Genomic DNA, 23365 nt, shown 5'->3' on the forward strand with positions numbered 1-23365 from the left:
GTGATTAAAAATATTTTCATCTACCAGTAAAGCATAATGAACGCTGACCACAGGGTAGATCACTCAAGCTCATGTTGAGTATAATTCAATATCCAGTACGTTACAGTGATATCAAATGGCAATGTATGTCACACCCGTAAATATGCGGTGATAACTAGCCTACCATGGTGTAATAAACTGGTCTTCTTCAGTTTTTGGGGTTTCGGCTTCTGTCCTTGCTTACTCTTAGGCTAAGTTTACATTAGCGTTTACGTCCGCCGCCGGGTGCTGTGGACTTCTTTCCTTAAACTCCGCCTACTTCCACATTCGTCCTGCGTACCTATCTTTAACATTGGGTACGCAGGGACATGCGTTGTATTTGGATGCATTCGTTTTGACGTGCCCGCCGGACGCAAGAAAATGCAATATTTTGCATTTGGTGGGCACGTCTAAACGACGCACACAGACGCATCCGCATACAACGCATGTCCCTACGTACCCAATGTTAAAGATGGATACGCAAGACGCATGCGGAAGTAGGCGGAGCTATGGATAGAAGTCCGCAGCACCACGCTGCGGACTCGAACGCTAATGTGAACCTGGCCTTACTGCATCCCGAGGATTCTCAGGCTACAGCGCATACCCTTGGAGGTACATGTACCATTCCTTTATAACCACTGCTCTATCTGATATTTACAACCAAGATCAAGCCCCTAGTTATTTTGTTTGTTTTAGTTTTTATAACATTCAGTGTTTGCTAATTTGGGGGGTCATGTTTTTTTTATTAAGAACTCATTGGTCTATATGGGCAGATCATTTTGGTTTATGTAAACTCAATACATTATTCCGACTGATAGCGGATGATACCCTGTATAGTAATATATGAGTTGCTGCCGAACAATACATTTTGTTTCATTGTTTTTAAAAGTCTTCAAGTTTAATGGAAAACTATGTATCTCTACATCAAATCTCTACAGTCTAAAAAAAGAATCCTTGTGTACTTACATAATTACAGCCAGCATGATCGTAGAGATCCCAAGGGCAGATTGCAGGGTCCTGGAACACATCTCGAAGCTGTTCCTTGGCTCTTGGAAAAATCTATCTCTCATGACTAATTTTTTTTCCAATCCTTTTTGTAGGTGGGTCCTTTCAGAAAGTGAAACTTACCGTACATGCTAAGAAACCTCACGTTCTGAAAGCTACAGTGATTCATGTGTCTGATCACATTGTAGTTGAGGCTACCTTGTGTGCACATCAGCCAGGAAATCTTAGAAAAACCCATCCAAAACTTCCTCTTCACCCAATCAACAAATAGTTGAGATATAATAACCGATGCAAACAAGAATTCCATGCATGTGAACAATTATTAACTTATGTGTAAAACCCATGGGCTTACACAATTTCCTTTGCTTAGGTCAGTGTACAGTAGGTATTATCATAGTTTCCTTTCACATGTGAAAGGAAAACAACATTTCACCCAATGGAGGCCAGGAGGCTGTGCTTCCTCACACAGTAGAAAGTATATCATCCAATGTAAGTTTCTTTTCCCCAGTTTTCCCCAATAATCTTGTACAGTTGGATCTGGATAAAAATTTAAAAAGAAGAAAGGGGAAAAAAGAACGAGAAATGTCACTTCTAGTAAAGCATCTTGTACATGGTTTATGCACTGAACTCAGTTCTATATTGACTTTTGCCCTAGGTTTTTTGGTTCTTTTAAGATGTTCCTTGAATTCTTGTACCCTTTTTTTTTTTTTTTTATTACCTTTTATTGTACTATTTTTTTTTTTTTAAGTGTTAATTCCAACCAAAAATGAAGCTAACCATGTAATAACAAATATGATTTTTGGTCTTCATATACATTTTCTGTGCATTATACTAGGTCTAAAGGCCTTGGCAATTGAAGTGTTAAAACGCTTTGTAAGGAGGTGGCCGTGATCCTTGTGTTCTTCCTCTCTCCTGAACACTGAGCACATGTGTTACGTGTGGCACCCTGACAGTTATTCATGTTCACTAATGCTAATATAATGTGTTGTTCCCTAATGTTTATTAATGTGTCGTGTATTGTAATGTGATGCATTTGTTATATACTGTGTGTATACTTAGGGACAGTATAGGACCATAGGGGAATTAGAATAGAGGGGGCACATGAGATATAGAGAATAGGATAGATAAGAGTATTAGTTTTGGCACAGGCAGCAAGGAGTTAAGTAGATGGGAGGGGCACAGAGCAGAACAGCACAGAGCAGGAAGATATAGGACAGACAAGTCCTGGTTCTGTCAGACACCCTGGCAGTCTGCCCAAGGGGTAGAACGCATACATTGAGACAGTTACAGACTGTGTGGGATACGTCTGTGGATGGCAGTAAGGGGTCCCCCGGCTGAAGAATAGTGCTGTCGGGCACCAGCTCAACAGGACCATCCCCAAGAAGGATCCGGGGTCTACAATTGTGGCGGGAGCAGCTGAGATGGCGTTCCGGAACCTTTCCCTATTGGAACTGGACAAGCGGCTGACAGGGAGCTGGTGATGCTGAAGGTACAAATGGGACATGAATGGTGATGAGTGAATATACTTGTTACTCGAGATTTCTCGAGCACGCTCGGGTGTCCCCCGAGTATTTTTTTAGTGCTCGGAGATTTAGTTTTTATCGCTTCAGCTGAATGATTTACATCTGTTAGCCAGCATAAGTACATGTGGGGGTTGCCTGGTTGCTAGGGAATCCCCACATGTAATCAAGCAGGCTAGTAGCTGTAAATCATTCAAGGAAAACTAAATCTCCGAGCACTTACAAATACTCGGAGGACACCCGAGCGTGCTCTGGAAATCTCGAGTAACGAGTATATTCGCTCATCACTAGACATGAACTGTCCAAAGATGCTGCCCGGGTGGCAGAAGAAAGGAAAGTGCAGACAGGACAGAGTCCGGCTAGAGGTTCGGCCGTGAATGTCGAGAGAAATGACAGAGATCCTAGAGTCTGTATGGCCTGAGGAAGGGAAAGTACAGGTAACGTTGCCCTGTGTTAACTTCGCTACTGATGGGAGTAATGCAGATGTCTCTGTGTTTGAACTGTGCTGTCTGTGAGATGAATACGCTGCTGTCTAGTAAAGTTAAGCTGTTGGAAAAAGACTCTTGTCTCTGTAGTGATTTGCGGAGCTCATGAATGCGGAGCTGGCATGGCAGCAGCTGAGGGGAAATCTGACAGAGCCTGTGAGTGTGCTGTGGTGCATGCTGCACATGCAGCACAAGGGACTTTATTTATCTTTTCATGTACAAGGTGCCGGGGTGCTCACTGACTGTTGGTTAGTTTACTCGCTTATGACTACCACCCCGTGCCACCCTGTTACAGGTACATATAATGTACTATAGTGTATAGATTTTAAAACAATATGGCAGTTCAGACAAAAACCCTTCAAGTTCAACTACAAAACCATTTGATTGAAATAAATTCCTCAGGTTGTAATGTTTGTATGTTAACCTTGCCCATGCATTTCTTCATTGCTGTTTAGAGTATGAAGATGGCGATTTATCAAGCTGGGTAAATAAGGAGAGATTTGAGGGGTACCTTCATGTCGATGGATTTACATTGTATGAGCTGGGCGACACAGGTAATGAATCCAATGGTCTCATACTTTATTTTTGATGAAAAATTAGTAGGTCATAACTTGTTCATGGTCCTTTTTTGTATCTGTGTTAGGGATGTGTTATAAAGGTTTTTATAAGGGAAAAACAAAACGCTCCCTGTTTATGATCATAGGGCCTTCTAGTTATGAGAACATAGAATTGTCAGTGAATATATGTGTGTGTATGTATAGATGTTTGTGTGTACTAACACACACACACACACACACACACCAGTATATTTGTGAGGGGTTGACTCACTCAGCTGCTTTCCAAGGTAGACATAGGAATGCTTCTTGTAGTAAATCACATGCTGGTCTATTAAGGACAGCTTAAGGGTACCGTCGCACAGTGGCATTTTGATCGCTACGACGGCACGATTTGTGACGTTCCAGCGATATATCCGTGACGTTCCAGCGATCTCGCAGTATCTGACACGCTCCTGCGATCAGGGACCCCGCTGAGAATCATACGTCGTAGCAGATCGTTTGAAACTTTCTTTCGTCATCTAGTGTCCCGCTGTGGCGGCATGATCGCATGGTGTAACAAAGGTGTGCACGATATTGTATACGATGTGCGCATAGTAACCAACGGCTTCTACATCGCACATACGTCATGAAATTATCGCTCCAGCGTCGTACATTGCAAAGTGTGACAGCAGTCTACGACGCTGGAGCGATATTGTTACGATGCTGGAGCGTCACGGATCGTGCCGTCGTAGCGATCAAAATGCCACTGTGTGACTGTACCCTGAACCACAGCAGGGTTTAGAAAAACAAATAGAGCCTTTCTGGCTTAATGGCAAACAAAAAGATAACCTATAGCGAAGTCCAATTGTCTGATGGATTCACTTGCTCAGACTACCAGGTGTCTTCACCTCTACCTGGAGCCATTGTTTGGAGTCTTGCTCTCTCCAAACCACAACACCCCCACTATCTCTCAAGTCAAGTTATTTAAGCCATACCTAAAACCTGCCCATGTCTGCAACTTTAATTTAACCCTGCGAACAGTGTGCTGGAGGAAAATATCCTGGTTTCACATCACTGACGCCATTTATGCGCAGTGACACACATCTCCCCTCATATATGGTGCCAGTGTCTGTCACAATATATAATGTGTGTATGTATATCTCTCGCTATATCTACATTTGATTTCAAGTGTGATTTCATTTTTCACACACCTGTTACTTGCCACAGATGAGTTTAAACAAGCATCACAAGTTGTTTACTCACAATTTTGCAAAGGTGCCAACAATTTTGTTCAGCTCATTTTTGGGGTTTGTGTAAAATTAATTCCAATGTGCCTTTTTTTCTCTTTTTTTTTATTTTTTTTTTATTTGTGTTGTTCCAATACACACAAAGGAAATAAACGTGTATAACAAAACCTGTGCAACTGCAATAATTTTCTGGATGAAATACGTCATTTTCTGGAACAATTTCAAGGCTAATCTACCTGGGTGTGGATGGCAGAGAAAAATTGAAAGGTTGCAACACTGAATAGTCCGGATGGTGGATAAGCAGCCCCGATCAAGTTCCAAAGAAATTCAAGCTGTCCTGCAGGCTCAGGGTGCATTAGTGTCGATGTGAACTATCCGTCAACATTCAAATGAAATGAAACGCTATGACAGGAGACCCATGAGGACCCCATTGCTGACACTGGCTAGACTTCTTTCTGCTAAAATTTATTAAGCCAAATACTTCTGGGAACGTTTTGCGGTCAGATGAGACCAACATACAGCTGTTTGGTACAGCAAATCCTTCTACTGTTTACCGAAAACGAAATGAGGCCTACAAAGAAAAGAACACAGCACCTACAGTCTAATATGGTGGAGGATTAAAGATGCTTTGGGCTTGATTTGCTGCTTGTACTGGGTGCCTTAACTGTGTGCAAGGCATCATGAAATCTGAAGATTAGGAAACGTTTTTGTAGTGTGTGTGTATGTAAGATATATATATTTGAGTGTTTGTGTATATATTACACATTGATGTTTTGTTTGTTTGTTTTTGTCTTTTAGGAAAACTTGTGGCTGTTGCAGTTATTGATGACAAAAACAATTCACTTGAACATACCCGGTAAGAACATTCAGTTATTGCTTATTATAATGCATTAACCATTTCACTGCCTTTCCCTTTTATTTTTTAGATGGGGTGGGAGTGTTATGTTTTTTTTGTTGTTGTTTTTTTTCCTTCGGTTAGAAAAACCGTTTTGTTTTATAAGCAGCAAATTAAAAAATATATTCATGACTGGAAGTGAAAATGGAGTAGGCTAGCTACTACTTATTTCATTGTTCTTTTTTTATTGTTTGCGTAATTTAATACGCTCAGCAGCTCAGTAACACATCAAGATCCAAACAGCATGGTATACATTTTATGGCCTTTATATGCATTTGAGGGGTCAGTGGGTTTGCAAATCCCTTCCTGACTCCGACTGCATATGTACAACTGAAGTCTAAAGGAGTTGTTTAGTGTCCTTATAAGTGTAGCCCGCTCCATTAGCTGCAGGTGCCAGCGGTATTATACAGCTGACACTCGCCTGCCTCTCTTGGAATACCATATTAATCCAGTTCCTTTAATTGTAATCTACTAGATGATTTGATTGAAATGGCTGGAATATCTAAACCGTTATAAACCTTAGTTATTAAGGGTTTGTCCGGGCTTGGGGCTCAAGTCTGCTGTCACTCTCTTGTACTGAGTGAGGCTGCACACGTCTAGTCTGGATATGACCTCATGTAGGCAAATCACACACTTGTGATCATGCGCCCGCGCACCCCCATACAATACGGCAGCTGTAATGTCAGCTGAGGCCTAATAAAGGAGCTCAGGACTGGCATTTTGGTTCTGACAAGGCTGTGCAGTACGTAAGTATTGCAGTACATGATACTTATTAATTTCCAGTTCAAATTCCGTAGTAGGACCAAACAACAAAAAAGTAGAAAAGTTTTTTTCGAAGACACAAAGGTCCCGCTCATCATTGCATTTGCTGTTTTGGCTAGTTTTGTGCATTTTGCACCTTTTTTGTTTGCACCCAATTCATAACTCTATTTCCACCTTTTTAAAGTCTATTTTATGCACTCTCGTGTGTGTTTGTTTTATGTTTTTGTGTGCTTTTTCCACTTTGTGGGCGGACTTTATCTATTGCAGATGTTTTTGAGTGTGCCAGTATTTTTATGCCATTTTGTGCAACATGTAACTAATAGCGCTAAAGATTCCACAAAATAGTATCAATCAATACCACAGCTCAGCTATCTAAAAAAAAAAATCTCAGATAGCTCGACTGACAGAAACATTATAACTTCTGGGTCTAGGAATAAAGTGACACAAGCAAAATTTAGTTTAATTTTTTATGCCCCAAAAAATGGTTTTGGCGGTTTTTGTACTCGCCTGAAGAATAAGGATAAAGGGAATATGTCAGCCCAAACAAACAGTGGGAAATAAACCAACACACATAGTCTTATAGGGGATATATCCCCCCTACAACCTTAAATGGCTGACAATGCAAAAATTAAAAATGGTTCTGGCTCTTCGGAGTGGGGTTAGAAAAATAGCAAAAATCTGTTTGGAAGCAGTAATAATCGAAGCTCCAAAGTGTAATGGAGCAAACTATCACATAGTTCTTTTACCACCATAATCTATTTGAAGGGTTATTCCCATCTGCATGGATGGCTATTGTTGGATAGCTCTTACAAACACTTTTGTAATCTTCTGTATATTAAAATTTTTGCTTCATTCCCCCAATATTGTAAATGTTGTTTACAGCTCTGTGCCTAGAGGACTAGCCACTAGTGGTGGCCCAGCATGGCCATTGATTGACTCTTGTAAGCACTGCTTTGAAGCAGTCTGGGATTGCTGGAGCTCAGTTAGCTCCTGATCCAAACCAACTTCATTGTCACTGGGCTTCTGAGGCTGTAGAAGCAAGGCCACCTCTTATAGGGGCATCAGAGAAGAGTTCAGGTCAGCGGGCTCTGAGCTGACAGTCAGCAGGATCATCCGCCCCTAAGCATAAGGAAGTGGACTAGCTGGTTTAAGATAAGGGGAACAACCCTTTAAAGGGATTGGCCACTTTATACATTGTTTTTACAAATATGTGGCAAACAGGAATGCAGACAATTTACTAATGTATACGCTTTGGAAATTCTAGTTTTCTCATTTGTAAAAGCCATGCCATGTAGTTTAAGGCCAGGTTCACATTGCGTTAAACAGGAGCCCGTTCAACACATACGTGAACGGGCTGCTGACGCAAGTGCCGACATTCTCCATCCCGCTTCTGCTAGCTCTATCTGCGCTATCAGTGACAGACCCGGAAAGGCTGGGTTCACACGGTGTTATGGGCGTTCATTAGATGGACTACGTTACACCGCGGCATAAACGCAGTGTAACGTAGTCTGTTAAGGCCTCCATTAATTCCTATGTCGGACACATCACTAGTGCACATCCACAAGCGAGAAGCGGGCTGCAGCGTTTCCGGGTCCGTCACTGCTAGCGCAGATAGAGAATGTCGGCACTTGCGTCAGCAGCCCGTTCACGTTTGTGTTGAACGGGCTGCTGTTTAACACAATGTGAACCTAAGCGCTGCAGCCCGCGTCTCAGGGTCCGTCACTCAATGACGACACATCCCTAGCACACGCCCATTGTGGGCGTTCGCTAGCGATGCGTCCGACATAGGAGTGAATGGAGGCCTTAACGGACTACGTTACACCACGTTTATGCTGCGGTGTAACGTAGTCCGTTTAACGGATGCCCATAACGCAGTATGAACCCAGCCTAAGCAAAGCCTTTTCCCATCAGGAACATGGCATGAGATAAGAGTCATGTGGGTCAACACATATCTTTAATGGTACGTGCACACGTAAGAATTTCTTGCAGAAATTTCCTGACAAAATCCGGACATTTCTGCCAGAAATCCGCATGCGTTTTTTTCGCATTTTTTCTCCAATGCATTAAATAGCGGGAAAAAAAATTAATGACCGTGCTGCTTTTTTTACAGCGATGCGTTTTTTTCACGGAAAAAAGCGCATCATGTGCACAAAAATTGCAGAATGCATTCTAAATGATAGGATGCATATGTATGCGTTTTTTATGCGTTTTTATCACGAAAAACCCTGAACGTGTGCACATACCCTAAATGTTAAGCCTATTAAAGATTTTACTTATAGAGAAAAATATGCATTTCTTGATGGTTTCTATTTCAGCCTTAAAAAATTACTTATTCCATTGCAGAAAGAGACTCTCTATATGGATAAGCTTGTTAATGTATTATGTCATTTTCAGTTTGGTGTTTTTGAAAGGGAAGGAATTCTCTTTCAACATAGTTGTCATACAGTACAGACGTAACCTGTTTAACCATCCTTAAGTTTTTTCCCCTAAATCTCATATTTTTATTTCGAACCATATAGTAGTCAAGAACAAGTTTTTCGACATGCCTAAGTGTACATGGATTGAAATTCTTGATTAATTGGGGATGGGTAAAGTCATGGTGTGGCTTGACTTTTAACTCCGAGATAGATAGTATAGTGCTGTGCTCCTGGATGATATCATCAAGAGAAATCAACCAAGAAACCTAATAACATACAGTGAAGGAAATAATTATTTGATCCCTTGCTGATTTTATACGTTTGCCCACTGACAAAGACATGAATAGTCTATAATTTTAAGCGAAGGTTAATTTTAATATTGAGAGATAGACTATCAAAAATTAAAACCCAGAAAATCACATTGTATAGATTATATAAATGTATTTGCATTTTGCAGTGAGAAATAAGTATTTGACCCCTCTGGCAAACAAGACTTAATACTTGGTGGCAAAACCCTTGTTGGCAAGCACAGCAGTCAGATGTTTTTTGTAGTTGATGAGGTTTGCGCACATGTCAGAAGGAATTTTAGTCCACTCTTCTTTGCAGATCATCTCTAAATCATTAAGATTTTGAGGCTTTCGCTTGGCAACTCGGAGCTTCAACTCCCTCCATAAGTTTTCTATGGGATCAAGGTCTGGAGACTGGCTAGGCCACTCCATGACCTTAATATGCTTCTTTTTGATCCACTCTTTTGTTGACTTGACTCTCTGACTAGGAGGTTATCACTCAGGATTTTACAGTACATGGCTCCATCCATTCTCCCATTAATGCAGTGAAGTAGTCCTGTGGACTTAGGCAGGGAAACACCCCCAAAACATAATGTTTCCACCTTCATGCTTGACAGTGGGGACGGTGTTCTTTGGGTCATAGGCAGCATTTCTCTTCCTCCAAACACGGCGAATTAAGTTAATGACAAGGGCCCCTTTTTTGTCTCATCTGACCACAGCACCTTCTCCCAATCACTCACAGAATCATCCAGGTGTTCATTGGCAAGCTTCAGATGGGCCTACACATGTGCATTCTTGAGCAGGGGGACCTTGCGGGCACTGCAAGATTTTAAACCTTTACAGCGTAATGTGTTACCAATGGTTTTCTTGGTGACTCTGGTCCCAGCTGGCTTGAGATCTTTAACAAGTTTCCCATGTAGTTTTACGCTGCTCTCTCGCCTTCCTCATGATCAAGGATACCCCACGAGGTGAGATTTTGCATGGTGCCCCAGATCAATGTCGATTGAGTCATTTTGTATTTCTTCCATATTCTTACTATTGCACCAACAGTTGTTTCCTTTTCCCAAGCACATCTGCACCCTTCAAATTGAGGTGCAGCCTGTCCCTATCGTAGAGCAGGTAGCCGACAGAGAAGTCATCCCAGTTCTCCCAAACACTTCCTTCCTGCACCAATTTCTAAGCCACTTATCTCCCCAATCTCCCACAGTCTTTCTAGTGACACTCATGGCATCGGCAGTATTTCTGAAAACACCACCTTGGTCCTAGCTTTCAGTTTCTTACCTAGTTCCTTGTAATCATTTTAAGGACCCTCCATGTCCCTCTAACTTTGTCACTGGTACCGATGTGTACCATAGGTTTTTCCTAGCCCCACCCAGCAATCTATCTGATCCTCAATATGCCGATCCTAAGCACCGGGCAGACGACACACTGTTCAGCATTTACGGTCTCGGCGGCAGATGACCCTGTCTGCCTAATTATAGAGCCCCTTACTACCAACATCTGTCTGTCCTTTGCTGTACTCCTATTTTCTTCCTACATCAGCCGGTTTCATGGTTGCTAAGAGCAACGTACTGCTGTAATCAGGGCTGTGGAGTCGGTGGCATGGAAATTGAGGAGTCTGAGGTTTGGACAGGGCTGTGGAGTCAGTTGGAGCCCATTGTGGTGGATTCGGAATTGGAGGTTTGGCTTACCGACTCCACAGCCCAGGCTGTAATGATCCTAGTTCTGGGCTTGTATTCCTAATATCAGGCAAACAGGCATATCTACTAGGTTGTGCCGGATCAGGACTGAGCTCCCTGGCACTTATCGCCCTACCCCCTCTTCTGTTATCCAGTTGCGTACTTCTCTCTCCTGATCTTCCCCACGTCCACCCTCCTTCATATCACTGGCCCCAGACAGAGCATGCTCAGTGAGCTCTAAACTCCTCCCCAGGTTTGCAATGCTCTTGGGTCTTGCAAGCTGCACATTTAGATCCATTATCTGGGCTTCTAAACATGTAAGATGCTGGCATTAAGCGCAGATATATTCACCCTCAAAAAACGGCTGTTCAAGGCATACATATATGCCCACCTGGTAGCATTGTCCACGTAGCACATATTAAATGGGGTTAAGTAGTATAGTTAAAAGCAGAAAAACAATGGAAAGCTAGTAAGGAAAATACCAATATACGCTCTTGTGTGAAACTATTATATTGCATTTACCAATGAACTTATTTGATGCCTCCGCAGTCCTCCAGGCAGCACAGCACAGGTGAATCTGCTAGAAACTTCTAGAACTCCCACAGACACCGGGATCTGGTCTATTAGGTTTTGAAAAGACTTTAGATCTGGATCCACACGTATCATACTCCAAACGATATCATCCTGTTGAACCCAAACGTCACATTTAGGAAAGGTTTAACCCATTCGGTATCAACTGGTTAATAGTTTTAATAAATGAATAAACGTATTCTCCAGAAGGAGTGCCTGTATATTTTCCAGTTAGATTCACAATGCCCTAAGGGTTTAAATGAACGATTGACGTACGGCTGTTTCTCGTGATGACAGACTTTTGACTTTGCTTGTATGAATGGACTGGATTTAGGTCAATCTTTCGTAGTGTTCTGGCTTCTTTTAAATGGACCATGGTTTTTATCACTAGACACCATGGATATAGAAGCATTCTTGTTTTTCCTCTCTTTTCTACATTCTGTGTGAATAAACAGAATTGTTTTGCTCACCAGTATGCATTCTTTTCTCCGAGCGCTCCTTATTTCAGGGCCTAATCTCTTAATTTGGCCTCACTGGTGATCCGGCGGTCTGACTTCGGGCCAGAACAAAAACGGATACATCATCAATTGTGATTCTAGGTCACGGGTGTCATAATCAGATTAGGAAACTATTGATGTACTATATATACACACAATCCTTGTCTAATAAGGGGTTTTTGCCAGGATTTTTTTCAGGTATGTAATTGAGCGTATGGTTCGGGCTGATATGTACAATTATACCTGGAAACATTCTGACTTATTAGATATATAATTGGATTAAGATGTGTGCTTATTTTAATATTTGCTATGACCTTTCTAACGATAAGAAAAGCCCAAAATCAATTAATGGCATTTGTGTAGGTAATAATGGATCAGACCTTTAACACATGCACATTGGTATGCATCGTTCGAGCTGAGCGAATCGTCATATGGGCCAGTACTTTGACCCTCTGTTCATGCGCCTAGTGCTTGGCGAGAAAGCCGAGTCCTTGATGTCTAGACCGCCCAGCAGGGCACATGCACACCTGATATATACCGTATACGTCATCGCAACCTTTAGTGTTGAGTTTATAAGCATGTGCGCCCCAACAACACATTCAATAGAAGCTCATGGAGAAGGATTTTCTTTTGGGCTAATCCCCCTGCATGATGTCATCAGTATGTCCCCCTATATACGGGAAGTAAGCGTAAGAGTGCACGCCAGAGCTGGTCATCCATTGCCATTTGTTATGTGAATGATTATCCTTCAGACCATGGGTCTCATGAGGAACCAGTCTCCAGAGGAGAAACGCGTTGCGGCCAGTATGTGATCAGAGACGTGCAATAGACACTTACTGGATTTATCTATATGAACTTTTGAAGGTAGTATGACTTATTGGGGGGATTAGCCTTTTGATGTGTTATATATGCACCTGAATATTGCTAAATTCTATCTCTGGGATTGCTTAGAACTGACACTATGCCTTTTGGACTGTTTTGCACATGTATGGCTATTGACACAATGTTTCCTGTATTATGGAGAGGGAAAACTACCGTAGTGTACCATAGGGTCAGACAACGGTGAGCAGGGTGCCAACCTCCGCAGCCAGGCAGTGCCACCAATCGTCAAATGGGGTCTTATCTGACAATAAAGGATTTATTAAAAACCGAAAACCGGATATGCTTACCTGATCTAGTTGTAACTGTACATTTTGTGAGTAATGAGCTGCTGCAGATCCGCGAATCACTAGACCAAATGCAAATAAGAAGGAAATATTGGTGTATTATTCCGCGCTACTGGAGAAATTGAGAAACGTGTTTTCTCATCAGACCAGATGCTCATCATTTCTCCAGCAGCGTGGAATAATCCACCAATTTTTTTTTTCGTCTTATTTTCAAATCCTCTAATATATGTCTGAGTGATATTTTGTATATGTGAAATGTTTTTGTTTATTTGGGTTCTTTTTTATTATTTAATATGTTTTTAGGGGATTTTTTGTTAGGTGAATAAGATCACAGTGTGGACCTAAATGAATAATGTTCTTTCTGTTTCATATTCCTTTCTTTTATAGGTTGAAGTCTATTGTTCAGGAAGTAGCAAGAGACTACAGAGACCATTTTCACCGGTAAGTGCGGATTTTCTTTGCGTGCTGATTTATTGTTGTGATCTTCCTTTTAGGGTTCCTTCTCTGTCACTTTTAAAAGTGCTCTCGATCCCCTGACTATTCGATACTAAGGCCACATTCACACGTTCCTTTTTATCCTGCGGGTTCTCCCGCAGCGGATTTGATAAATCTGCAGGGCAAACCCGCTGCGGTTATCCCTGCAGATTTATCGCGGTTTGTCCTGCGGGTTCCGCTGCGGGATTTACCCCTACTATTGATGCTGCATATGCAGCAATATGCAGCATCAATAGTAGTGTTAAAAATAGTAAAATCATGATGATATACTCACCCTCTGACGTCCCGATCTCCTGGGCGCTGCAGGCGGCGGTCCGGTTCCAAAGATGCTGTGCGACCAGGACCTTCGGTGACGTCACGGTCATGTGACCGCGACGTCACCGAAGGCCCTAGTCGCATAGCAAACCTGAGACCGGACGGCCGCGTGCAGCGCTGAGACTTCAGAGGTGAGTATAACATGATTTTTTATTTTAATTCTTTTTTTTTAATACAAATATGGTTCCCGGGGCCTGGAGGAGAGTCTCCTCTCCTCCACCCCGGGTATAACCCGCACATTATCCGCATTACTTCCCGCATGGTGGGCACAGCCCCATGCGGGAAGTAAGCGGATCAATGCACTTCTATGGGTGCAGAATCGCTGCGATTCTGCACAAAGAAGTGACATGGTCCTTCTTTTTTTCCGCAGCAATTCAGCTCGGTTTTTTTCGGGTTTTTCCGCATCATGTGCACTGCGGTTTCTGTTTTCCATAGGGTAACATTGTACTGTACCCTGCATGGAAAACATCTGCGGACCCGCAGCGGCAAAATCGCCGCGGTTCCGCAGTAAAAACCGCATAGTGTGAACATGGCCTAAAGCATTAGCCCTATTCAGGATGTTGTAATAGGGCCTTCCTCCGTATTATGGCCACTAGTCCAGCTGAGCTGTTTGAACGATTTCATAGAGAATTATGATGTCTTTATGTAAAGTCAGTAGACCCACAGTCAGGCTGGAACTTGTCATTCGTCACTGCGACATCACACCCTTTTCCTTAACCCCTTTATCTCTGAGGGTGGTTTGCACGTTAATGACCGGGCCAATTTTTACAATTCTGACCACTGTCCCGTTATGAGGTAATAACTCTGGAACGCTTCCATGGATCCCGGTGATTCTGACAATGTTTTCTCGGGACATATTGTACTTCATGATAGTGGTAAAATTTCTTTGATATTATTCGAGTTTATTTGTGAATAAAACGGAAATTTGGCGAAAAATTTTGAAAACTTTGCAATTTTCCAACTTTAAATTTTATGCCCTTAAATCACAGAGATATGTCACACAAAATACTTAATACGGAACATTTCCCACATGTCTACTTTACAACAGCACAATTTTGTAACATTTGTTTTTGTTAGGACGTTATAAGGGTTAAAAGTTGACTAGCCGTTTCCAATTTTTACAACTTTTTTTTTTTTTTTTTTTTTTAGCGACCACATCACATTTGAAGTCACTTTCAGGGGTCTATATGATAGAAAATACCCAAAAGTGACCCCATTCTAAAAACTGCACCCCTCAAGGTGCTCAAAAACACATTCAAGAAGTTTATTAACCCTTCATTTAACTTTTTTTCACAAAAAAATTACTTCAGATCCAAATTTTTTTATTTTCCCAAGGGTAACAGAAGAAATTGGACCACATTGTACAATTTGTCCTGAGTACGCTGATACCCCATATGTGGGGGTAAACCACTGTTTGGGCGCATGGCAGAGCTCGGAAGGGCAGGAGCTCCGTTTGACTTTTTCAACGCAAAATTGGCTGGAATTGAGATAGGACGCCATGTCGCGTTTGGAGAGCCCCTGATGTACCTAAACAGTGGAAACCCCCCACAAGTGACCCCATTTTGGAAACTAGACCCCCAAGAAAATTGTGTGGTGAGCACTTTGAACCCCCAAGTGCTTCACAGAAGTTTATAATGTAGAGCTGTAAAAATAAAAAAAATCATATTTTTTCCACAAAAATATTCTTTTCACCCCCAATTTTTTATTTTCCCCAGAGTAACTGAAGAAATTGGACCCCAAGTGTTATTGTGCAATTTGTCAGGAGTACGCTGATTACCCCATATGTGGATGTAAACCACTGTTTGGGCGCATTGCAGAGCTCAGAAGGGAAGGAGTGCCAGATTTTACTGTTATGGTTTGCAGGTGCCATGACCCACTGAGAGAGCACATGAGGTGCCAAAACAGAAGAACCCCCCCATAAGTGACCCCATTGTACGAATTACACCTCTCGATGAATTCTTCTAGGGTTGCAGTGATCATATTGGCACCATGGGTGTGTCACAGAATTTTATACCACTGGACAGCCATGCGGAGAGACTTGGGAGGAACGGAGCACTATTTGCCTATGCAAATGAATGGGTCTGTGCACGTGTCAGTGTGTTTCCACGGACTGTGTGTCCTTGGGCAAAACATTCTGACATGTCCGTTTTTTAATGTCAGCACGGGCCACAAAACATCCAGCACACGTACATATGCATAACACACATGGATGTCATCCATGTGACACGCATCAGCGCCGGGGAAGAAGCGTTACAGTAAGCGCTGTTCCCCGGCGCCGGGTGCTGAACGGCTCTCATAATTCTCCCCTGCTCTGCCAGCGATCGGCACAAGACAGGCAGATGCCCCTTCTGCAGGCAGAGACCCCTTCTACAGCCAGATGGCTCCCCTGCAGTCTCCTTCCTTTCCGAAGTGTTTTTGGCACGCTAATCCACAGACCTTTATACACCTGAGATTTAGCTGCAGATTTGACTGACTCCATGTAAGTCAATGGATGCTGAAACGCAGCAGATCCGCAAAAAGAATTGACATGCTGCGGAAAATAAAATCCTGAGAATCAGTGCGGTATTTTTCTATTCGCCACGACAGCACCCACTAGAGAGAGGGGATCCGCCCCTAGGAACAAGAAACCTACAGAGAGATAAAAGGGCGGCCCCCTCTCGCTCCTCAGTTGGTTTCCTGTTCCTAGATGGAGACCCACAGAGAAGACTCTATGGATAGGAAGAGGAAGACCTGCCTGGACTACCGCCTGTCGACTCTGCTGAGCGGCAGGCGTTCCAGAGCAGGTAGACAGAGTCGGGGGAATGATCCTGCGGGCTCCCCCCTCATCTGGTGCGGCTGACAGGCAGCCTGAAGTTATCCAACGGTCTCCCTGCTGGGACACCGTTGTGGAGACGCCGACAGTGCGGGTACCTGGTGCGACGTCCTCCGGTGTGCGTCTGAGCAGCGGTGAGACGGTTACACGATACGAGGCCCTCCTGTCCCTCCAAGGTAAGAGGTGACATGGTGGGATGCAGCAGGCAGCGGCATCTCCCGGCATACAGGACGCGGGCGCATGCGCAGTAGCGTCGGCGTCCCGGAAATGGAGAGGAACTTCCGGGGCACGGTGTTGGAGGTAATTTCCGGGGGAACCGCCATATTGGATTCCCCCATGCGGTGCCATTACTCTAAACGCCGGATCTGTAAGTAAAAAAAAAAAAAAAAAAGTGGAGACAAAGCAAGGGGTGTGTACATTACTACACTATAAAGTGTAGTCAGTTAAGGCAGTCAGTGTGCCATTATGTCGTCCCAAGAGGAGGTCAGGGTGCACCCTATGGAAGAGCCATTAGTCCCTAGTGGTGAAGCCAGGAAAAGGAATAGTGGACACTCTAAAATAAGTGACCCCACTGATAAATCAGGAAGAAAATCCTCCCGTTCCACACCCCAAGCTAAGGCATCTCCGCAGCCGGTATAAATATTACGCTGTGTGAGTGCGTATATAGCTTCACTGAAGCTTATATTGATTCCTTTGCTTATATTATTTCTAGGCAAAGAGGACGGGGAAGAGTAAGCACAAACAATGTGCCATATGTACCGAACCCCTGCCTGACTCCTATCTTAAAAGTCTGTGTCAGGCATGTATAGACAACACCTTACGGCAGGAGGAATCGGTTAAAATGAATGAGATACGTCTCATAATTCGGGAAGAACTCCAGTCGTTGGGAGGTGGTTCTACTTCTTCAGTAAATATGGAGAAACGAAGGAGAAAAACATCCTCTCCTAGAGCTGACACATCAGCGGAGAGTGGGGAGGTCGACTCTGATATTTCTCAGCAATCTAATTCCTCAGAGGAAGAGGACTTCGTCTGTTTTCCAACTGAGGGCATAAACAACCTAGTAAAATCAGTGAGAAATACGATGGGGGTGTCTGAATCAAAAGAACCCCAGACGCCACAAGAAGTTATGTTCGCTGGTCTTTCTCAGAAGAAAGGCCACGTATTTCCAATAAATCAGGCCATAAAAGATCTCGTTAAAAAAGAATGGAGTAGAGGTGAAAAGGGGTTGGTCCCAATATCCTGTAAGAGGCGCTACCCCTTTGATGATGAGGATTTGAATACCTGGGCCAAGATACCAAAAGTCGATGCGGCAGTTGCGTCTACATCTCGACGTTTCTCCTTACCAGTGGAGGATGCAGGTTCCTTATCAGATCCTATGGACCGGAAATCAGACGCACTCCTTAAAAAATCGTGGGAGGCCTGTGTCACGGCATTCAAGCCGGCTATTTCAGCCACATGTACTGGCAGATCAATGCTAGTCTGGCTGGATCAGCTGGATCAGAAGATTAAAAGTGGCGTATCTAGAGAAAAATTAAGGGCATCTATCCCTTTGATTAAAGGTGCTGCGGCTTTTATTTCAGATGCCTCAACTGATTCCCTCCGCCTGGCGGCCAGAACAGCTAATCTCGCTAATACGGCTCGGCGGGCTTTATGGTTAAAAAACTGGAAGGGGGATGCCCAGTCAAGATCCAAATTATGTTCCATACCCTGTCAGGGTGAGTACCTGTTTGGCACAGTCCTTGATGATATTCTCACTAAGGCGGGCGAGAGGAAGAAAGGATTCCCTAATCCCTTTATTCCGTCTTACAGAAGGGCGTTCAGGAAGCCACCAATCGGAAGAAAGGGAGGCTTCAGAGACAGGTGGAATAATAAGGATTTCAAACAAAAAGGAAATCTGTTTAATAAACGCCCCTTCAAGCCAACCGATAAATTCCATCAGTGATATTTCTCCGGTGGGGGGAAGACTAAAACAATTCAGTCATCAATGGAAAGAAATAACAACTAATCAATGGGCTATTAAATTAACATCCTCAGGCCTCACACTAGACTTTATTAAAACTCCTCCGGATTCTTTCCTTCTTACCACCTTAAGATCCAAGCCTCAGCAAGAGGCACTTGAAACCGAGGTTAAAACCCTCCTACGCAAACATGTCCTAGTAGAGGTTCCATCTTCCCAGATAGGGAGAGGTTTTTACTCTCCCTTGTTCCTGATTAGTAAGCCGGATGGCTCTTTCAGAACTATAATCAATTTGAGGAAGCTGAATTCCTTTATAAAACCTAAAACATTCAAAATGGAATCCATTCGTTCAGCTATAAAAAATCTATTTCCAAATTGTTACATGGTAGTATTGGATCTAAAAGATGCTTACTACCATATTCCCATTCATAATTCACACCAACAATTTCTTCGGGTAGCAGTTTGTATAGAGAGGCAAATTCGTCATTTACAATATAGAGCAATGCCCTTCGGGTTATCTATGGCCCCAAGGATTTTTACTAAGTTACTATCAGAAGTAATGTCCTTTTTACGGGTAAAGGATACTTTGGTCATTCCATATCTAGATGACCTGTTAATTGTAGGAAAGAGCCCCCTACAGTGTGAGCAGAGATTACGGGAAGTAGTCATATCCTTACAATCCCTGGGTTGGCTGGTTAATTGGGAAAAATCTAGACTTCAGCCTGTAACGTGTCAGAAATTCCTTGGGCTCCTTCTGGATTCCGTTGACCAGATTTGTAAACTGCCTGAGGATAAGAAATTTTCCATAGTTGATAAGGTGTCCTCAGCAATAAAAAGACGTAGTATGTCACTGAGACAGGTCATGTCATTGCTAGGCTCTCTAACATCGTGCATTCCTGCGGTACAGTGGGCACAGTTCCATACTAGGCAGCTACAAAAATTTGTATTGGAGGAGGACATTAAGAATAGAGGATGTCTGGATAGAACAGTTTTTCTAACCTCGGAAGTATTACACTCCCTTAGGTGGTGGTTGGATCAGAATAATCTTTCAAAGGGGGTTCTATGGGTAATCACTCCTTCTAGTGTTGTGACCACAGATGCTAGTCCTGAAGGCTGGGGGGCACATTTTCAGGATCAATGGGTTCAGGATCTTTGGTCCAGCTCAGATCTTAATAATTCCTCGAATGTCAAGGAGTTGAGGGCGGTATATTACTCCCTTCTCCACTTTCTTCCCCAGCTCAGCGGCTCTCATACAAGAGTATTCTCCGACAACACCACTGCGGTGGCGTATCTGAACCATCAGGGAGGTACAAGGTCGGACAAACTCAGGGAGGTGGCATCAGACATCATGGAATTAGCCGAAGGTCATCTACTATCACTATCGGCAGTACACATCAGAGGCACAGACAACTTTCGTGCCGATTTCCTGAGCCGTCATACTCTTCATCAAGGGGAATGGATGCTGAGCAGGAAGATTTTCAAGGCAATAACAGCTCGATGGGGTGTTCCTCAAATAGACTTGTTTGCCACAAGAGCCAACCGTCAAGTCAAGATGTTTGCCTCTCTAAACAGGGAGGACAAGCCAGACATACTCGATGCCCTCCAGACGCCATGGACATTCGATCTGGCCTATGCTTTCCCTCCATGGAATCTATTACCTATAGTAATAAGAAAAATAAGGGAGGAGGGCGCAAAAGTTCTGTTGATAGCCCCATTTTGGCCCAAGAGGCCATGGTTCTCATGGCTGAGGGCGATGTCAGTGTCAGATCCATGGATTCTGCCTCAGTCCAAGGACCTGCTCTCTCAGGGTCCATTCCTCCATCCTCAGGCAAAGGGCATGAACTTAACTGCCTGGAGTTTGAGAGGCGGTTACTAAATCTCAGGGGTTTTTCTAATGGGTTAATCGATACTCTTATGAAGAGCAGAAAACCTTCAACTACCAGGATTTATGTTAGAATTTGGAGGAAATTCCTTCAATTTCATACTACACAATTTTCCTCTGAGATTCCTATATTTCAAATGTTAGAATTTCTACAAAAAGGGCTGGAATTAGGGCTCTCCGTGAGCACTCTGAAGGTGCAGGTTTCAGCATTAGGAGCTCTTTTTAATCATGACATTGCAGGAAATAAATGGATATCCCGGTTTATATCCGCTTGTGAAAGATCAAAACCAATTAACATTCCTCGGGTTCCTCAGTGGGATCTTTCGATAGTTTTGAATGCATTAACACAACCACCTTTTGAGCCTCTCCATACAGCCTCACTAAAGAACATTTCTTTGAAGACTGTTTTGCTAGTGGCATTAGTCTCTGCCAGAAGAGTGAGCGATCTACATGCATTATCTATAGATCCTCCCTTTTTAACGGTAACATCAGATAGGATACTTTTAAAAACAGATCCTTGTTATCTCCCTAAGGTGGCTTCTACCTTTCATAGATCCCAGGAGATCTTGTTACCCACCTTTTATGAGAACCACTCAACTCCAGAAGAAGAAAGACTTCACACCCTAGATGTAAAAAGGTCTGTCCTAGCCTATTTAGAGAGAACTAGGGACTGGAGGAAGAGTAGGGCTCTCTTTGTGTCTTTCCAGGGTAAAACCAAGGGTGCCGGAGTCACAAAGAACACATTATCTCGCTGGATCAGAGAGGCCATAATCTTGGCGTATAAAGCTGGAGGGAAAGATCCTCCAATGCATGTGGGAGCGCACTCTACAAGAGCCTTGTCGACTTCCTGGGCAGAAAGGGCGAATGTGCCAATAGACCTTATATGTAAGGCTGCAACTTGGTCTTCACCAAATACCTTCTATAAGCATTATAGATTAGATCTATCCTCTGCTTCTGATCTAACTTTTGGTGTATCGGTCCTTGACTCAGTAAACCCACCCAGTCTATAGTCTCTGCAATTCTCTCTAGTGGGTGCTGTCGTGGCGAATAGAAAATACCGGATTACGTACCGGTAATGCTCTTTTATAGAGCCCACGACAGCACCCGTTCACATCCCTCCCTTTTCTGTATATAGTTGCACATGGTGCTTGTTTGGTGAGGTGTAAATATTAGAAAGATATAATATGAGGTTGTAAATATGTGTATATATGTATATACCTGAACCTGTTAACTAAAACTTGGCGGCGGTTCCTCCTATTCTCTGTAAAACAACTGAGGAGCGAGGGGGGGCCGCCCCTTTTATCTCTCTGTAGGTTTCCTGTTCCTAGGGGCGGATCCCCTCTCTCTAGTGGGTGCTGTCGTGGGCTCTATAAAAGAGCATTACCGGTACGTAATCCGGTATTTCCGCAGCATGTGCACACCAATTCTGGATTCCCATTGATTAACATTGCCTTAGCTACCCTTTGCGGATTTGGTGCAAATGCGCGTGGAAAAAACGCTGATCCGCAACGTGTGCACATAGCCTAACACTTGGGGCAGGGAACATGGATTAGTGATACCACTCCAGAGGTGAAATACAAAAAAAAGCTATTGGTCTCATTACTACATAGTAAAAGGTTACATAAAAAGGGGCCAAGGAGAGAACAAGAGAGAAACATGGCGCCTTCTGGAGCAATAACGTCAGGGTGTGTTTATAGCCCCAACCTAGTACCAACCCACCGAAAGGCTTAGGAAATTGTGCAGCAAGCAGGCCCAACACTAAGGGAGTCAGTGTATGGTAATGGTATAGGTCTGAGTGAATGTGGGACCAGCTGCAGCATGCCAAACAGAAGTGTTTTTGGTGTCTGGGTATCCACACAAAAACTAAACATGAAGTACGGAAACAATTACTGAGCCGTGGGTGCTTCCAGGTGGGGATGTCCAGATGAAATACAAAGTGCACCCAGCATGATGTAGTCTAAATGAATATTTTATTGCTAAAAGGTCCTTAAAAATATAAAAAAAACAACAAACCGGCATAAATTAGAAGGTAAAAAGTCCATGCAATGCGTCTCCGAGCTAGACCGGCAGCTTCATTGGACGATCCACTTTTTGTATTCCCTGACCAGAAGCGCACAAGGCTTAGTAGTTTTCTCTTCATGTTAAGATAAAAAAGTCAGTGTGTCCTTGCACTGTATTCTTATTAACACCACTTTGTGCTCCATGACTGACATTTGCCATAATGATCTTGTCGGTACTGTCACTGTACCCATGGGATCATTGCCATGAGTCCGGCTGATACTTAATGATCAGGTTCTTTCTAAACCTGTGGAGATCAGAGAGAAGGCTCCTTGTGGTAGCTGATATATTGTGGTGGCGTCCAAAGGCCTAACAATGGCACAAATGACTACAATAATATTTGATCCAGCCTGGGGCAGGGTGGCTTCATTATGCTGAGTGTACAGATGTATTGCAGCAATATTAGGGAGTCTAAGGGGTAACGTTTCTCCTTATGGAGAGCGACATGCCAGGGTAAGGAGGCTTATAGGGCATGCAATGAATGAATTTGTAAATTGTCTCTTCAGAGAGGTTGAGAACTAGAACTTTGGTGCCACCTATTAGAAGTAGCAATCCTGAACATTAATATTGCGCTCTTAACGAGCCTTGTCACATGAGTTCTAATATGTCATATGGCTAGTCTCCGTAAAGGGTCAATAGTGACTTGTCGGATTCCTAGTCCCAGTAGGTGGCACTAGAGTTCCAGTTCTCTTCCTCTCTGAAGAGACAATTTACATATTTAATTTCCCTCAGGGAGTCTGTCACACCCCAATACTTGACTAC

General features: G+C 43.2%; 1 protein-coding gene across 1 annotated transcript in view; it reads left to right on the forward strand.

The window, feature by feature from the left end:
- TMX3 (thioredoxin related transmembrane protein 3) overlaps nt 1-23365 on the forward strand; it is an 87780-nt gene that overhangs the window by 59259 nt on the left and 5156 nt on the right. Inside the window, exons 10-12 of the mRNA XM_069730987.1 lie at nt 3484-3582; nt 5610-5667; nt 13472-13525. Of these exons, the coding sequence (XP_069587088.1) occupies nt 3484-3582; nt 5610-5667; nt 13472-13525 (211 nt within the window). The remainder of the gene's footprint in view (nt 1-3483; nt 3583-5609; nt 5668-13471; nt 13526-23365) is intronic.

The sequence above is a fragment of the Ranitomeya imitator genome, chromosome 6, assembly GCF_032444005.1.
Source record: "Ranitomeya imitator isolate aRanImi1 chromosome 6, aRanImi1.pri, whole genome shotgun sequence".
NCBI lineage: Eukaryota > Metazoa > Chordata > Amphibia > Anura > Dendrobatidae > Ranitomeya > Ranitomeya imitator.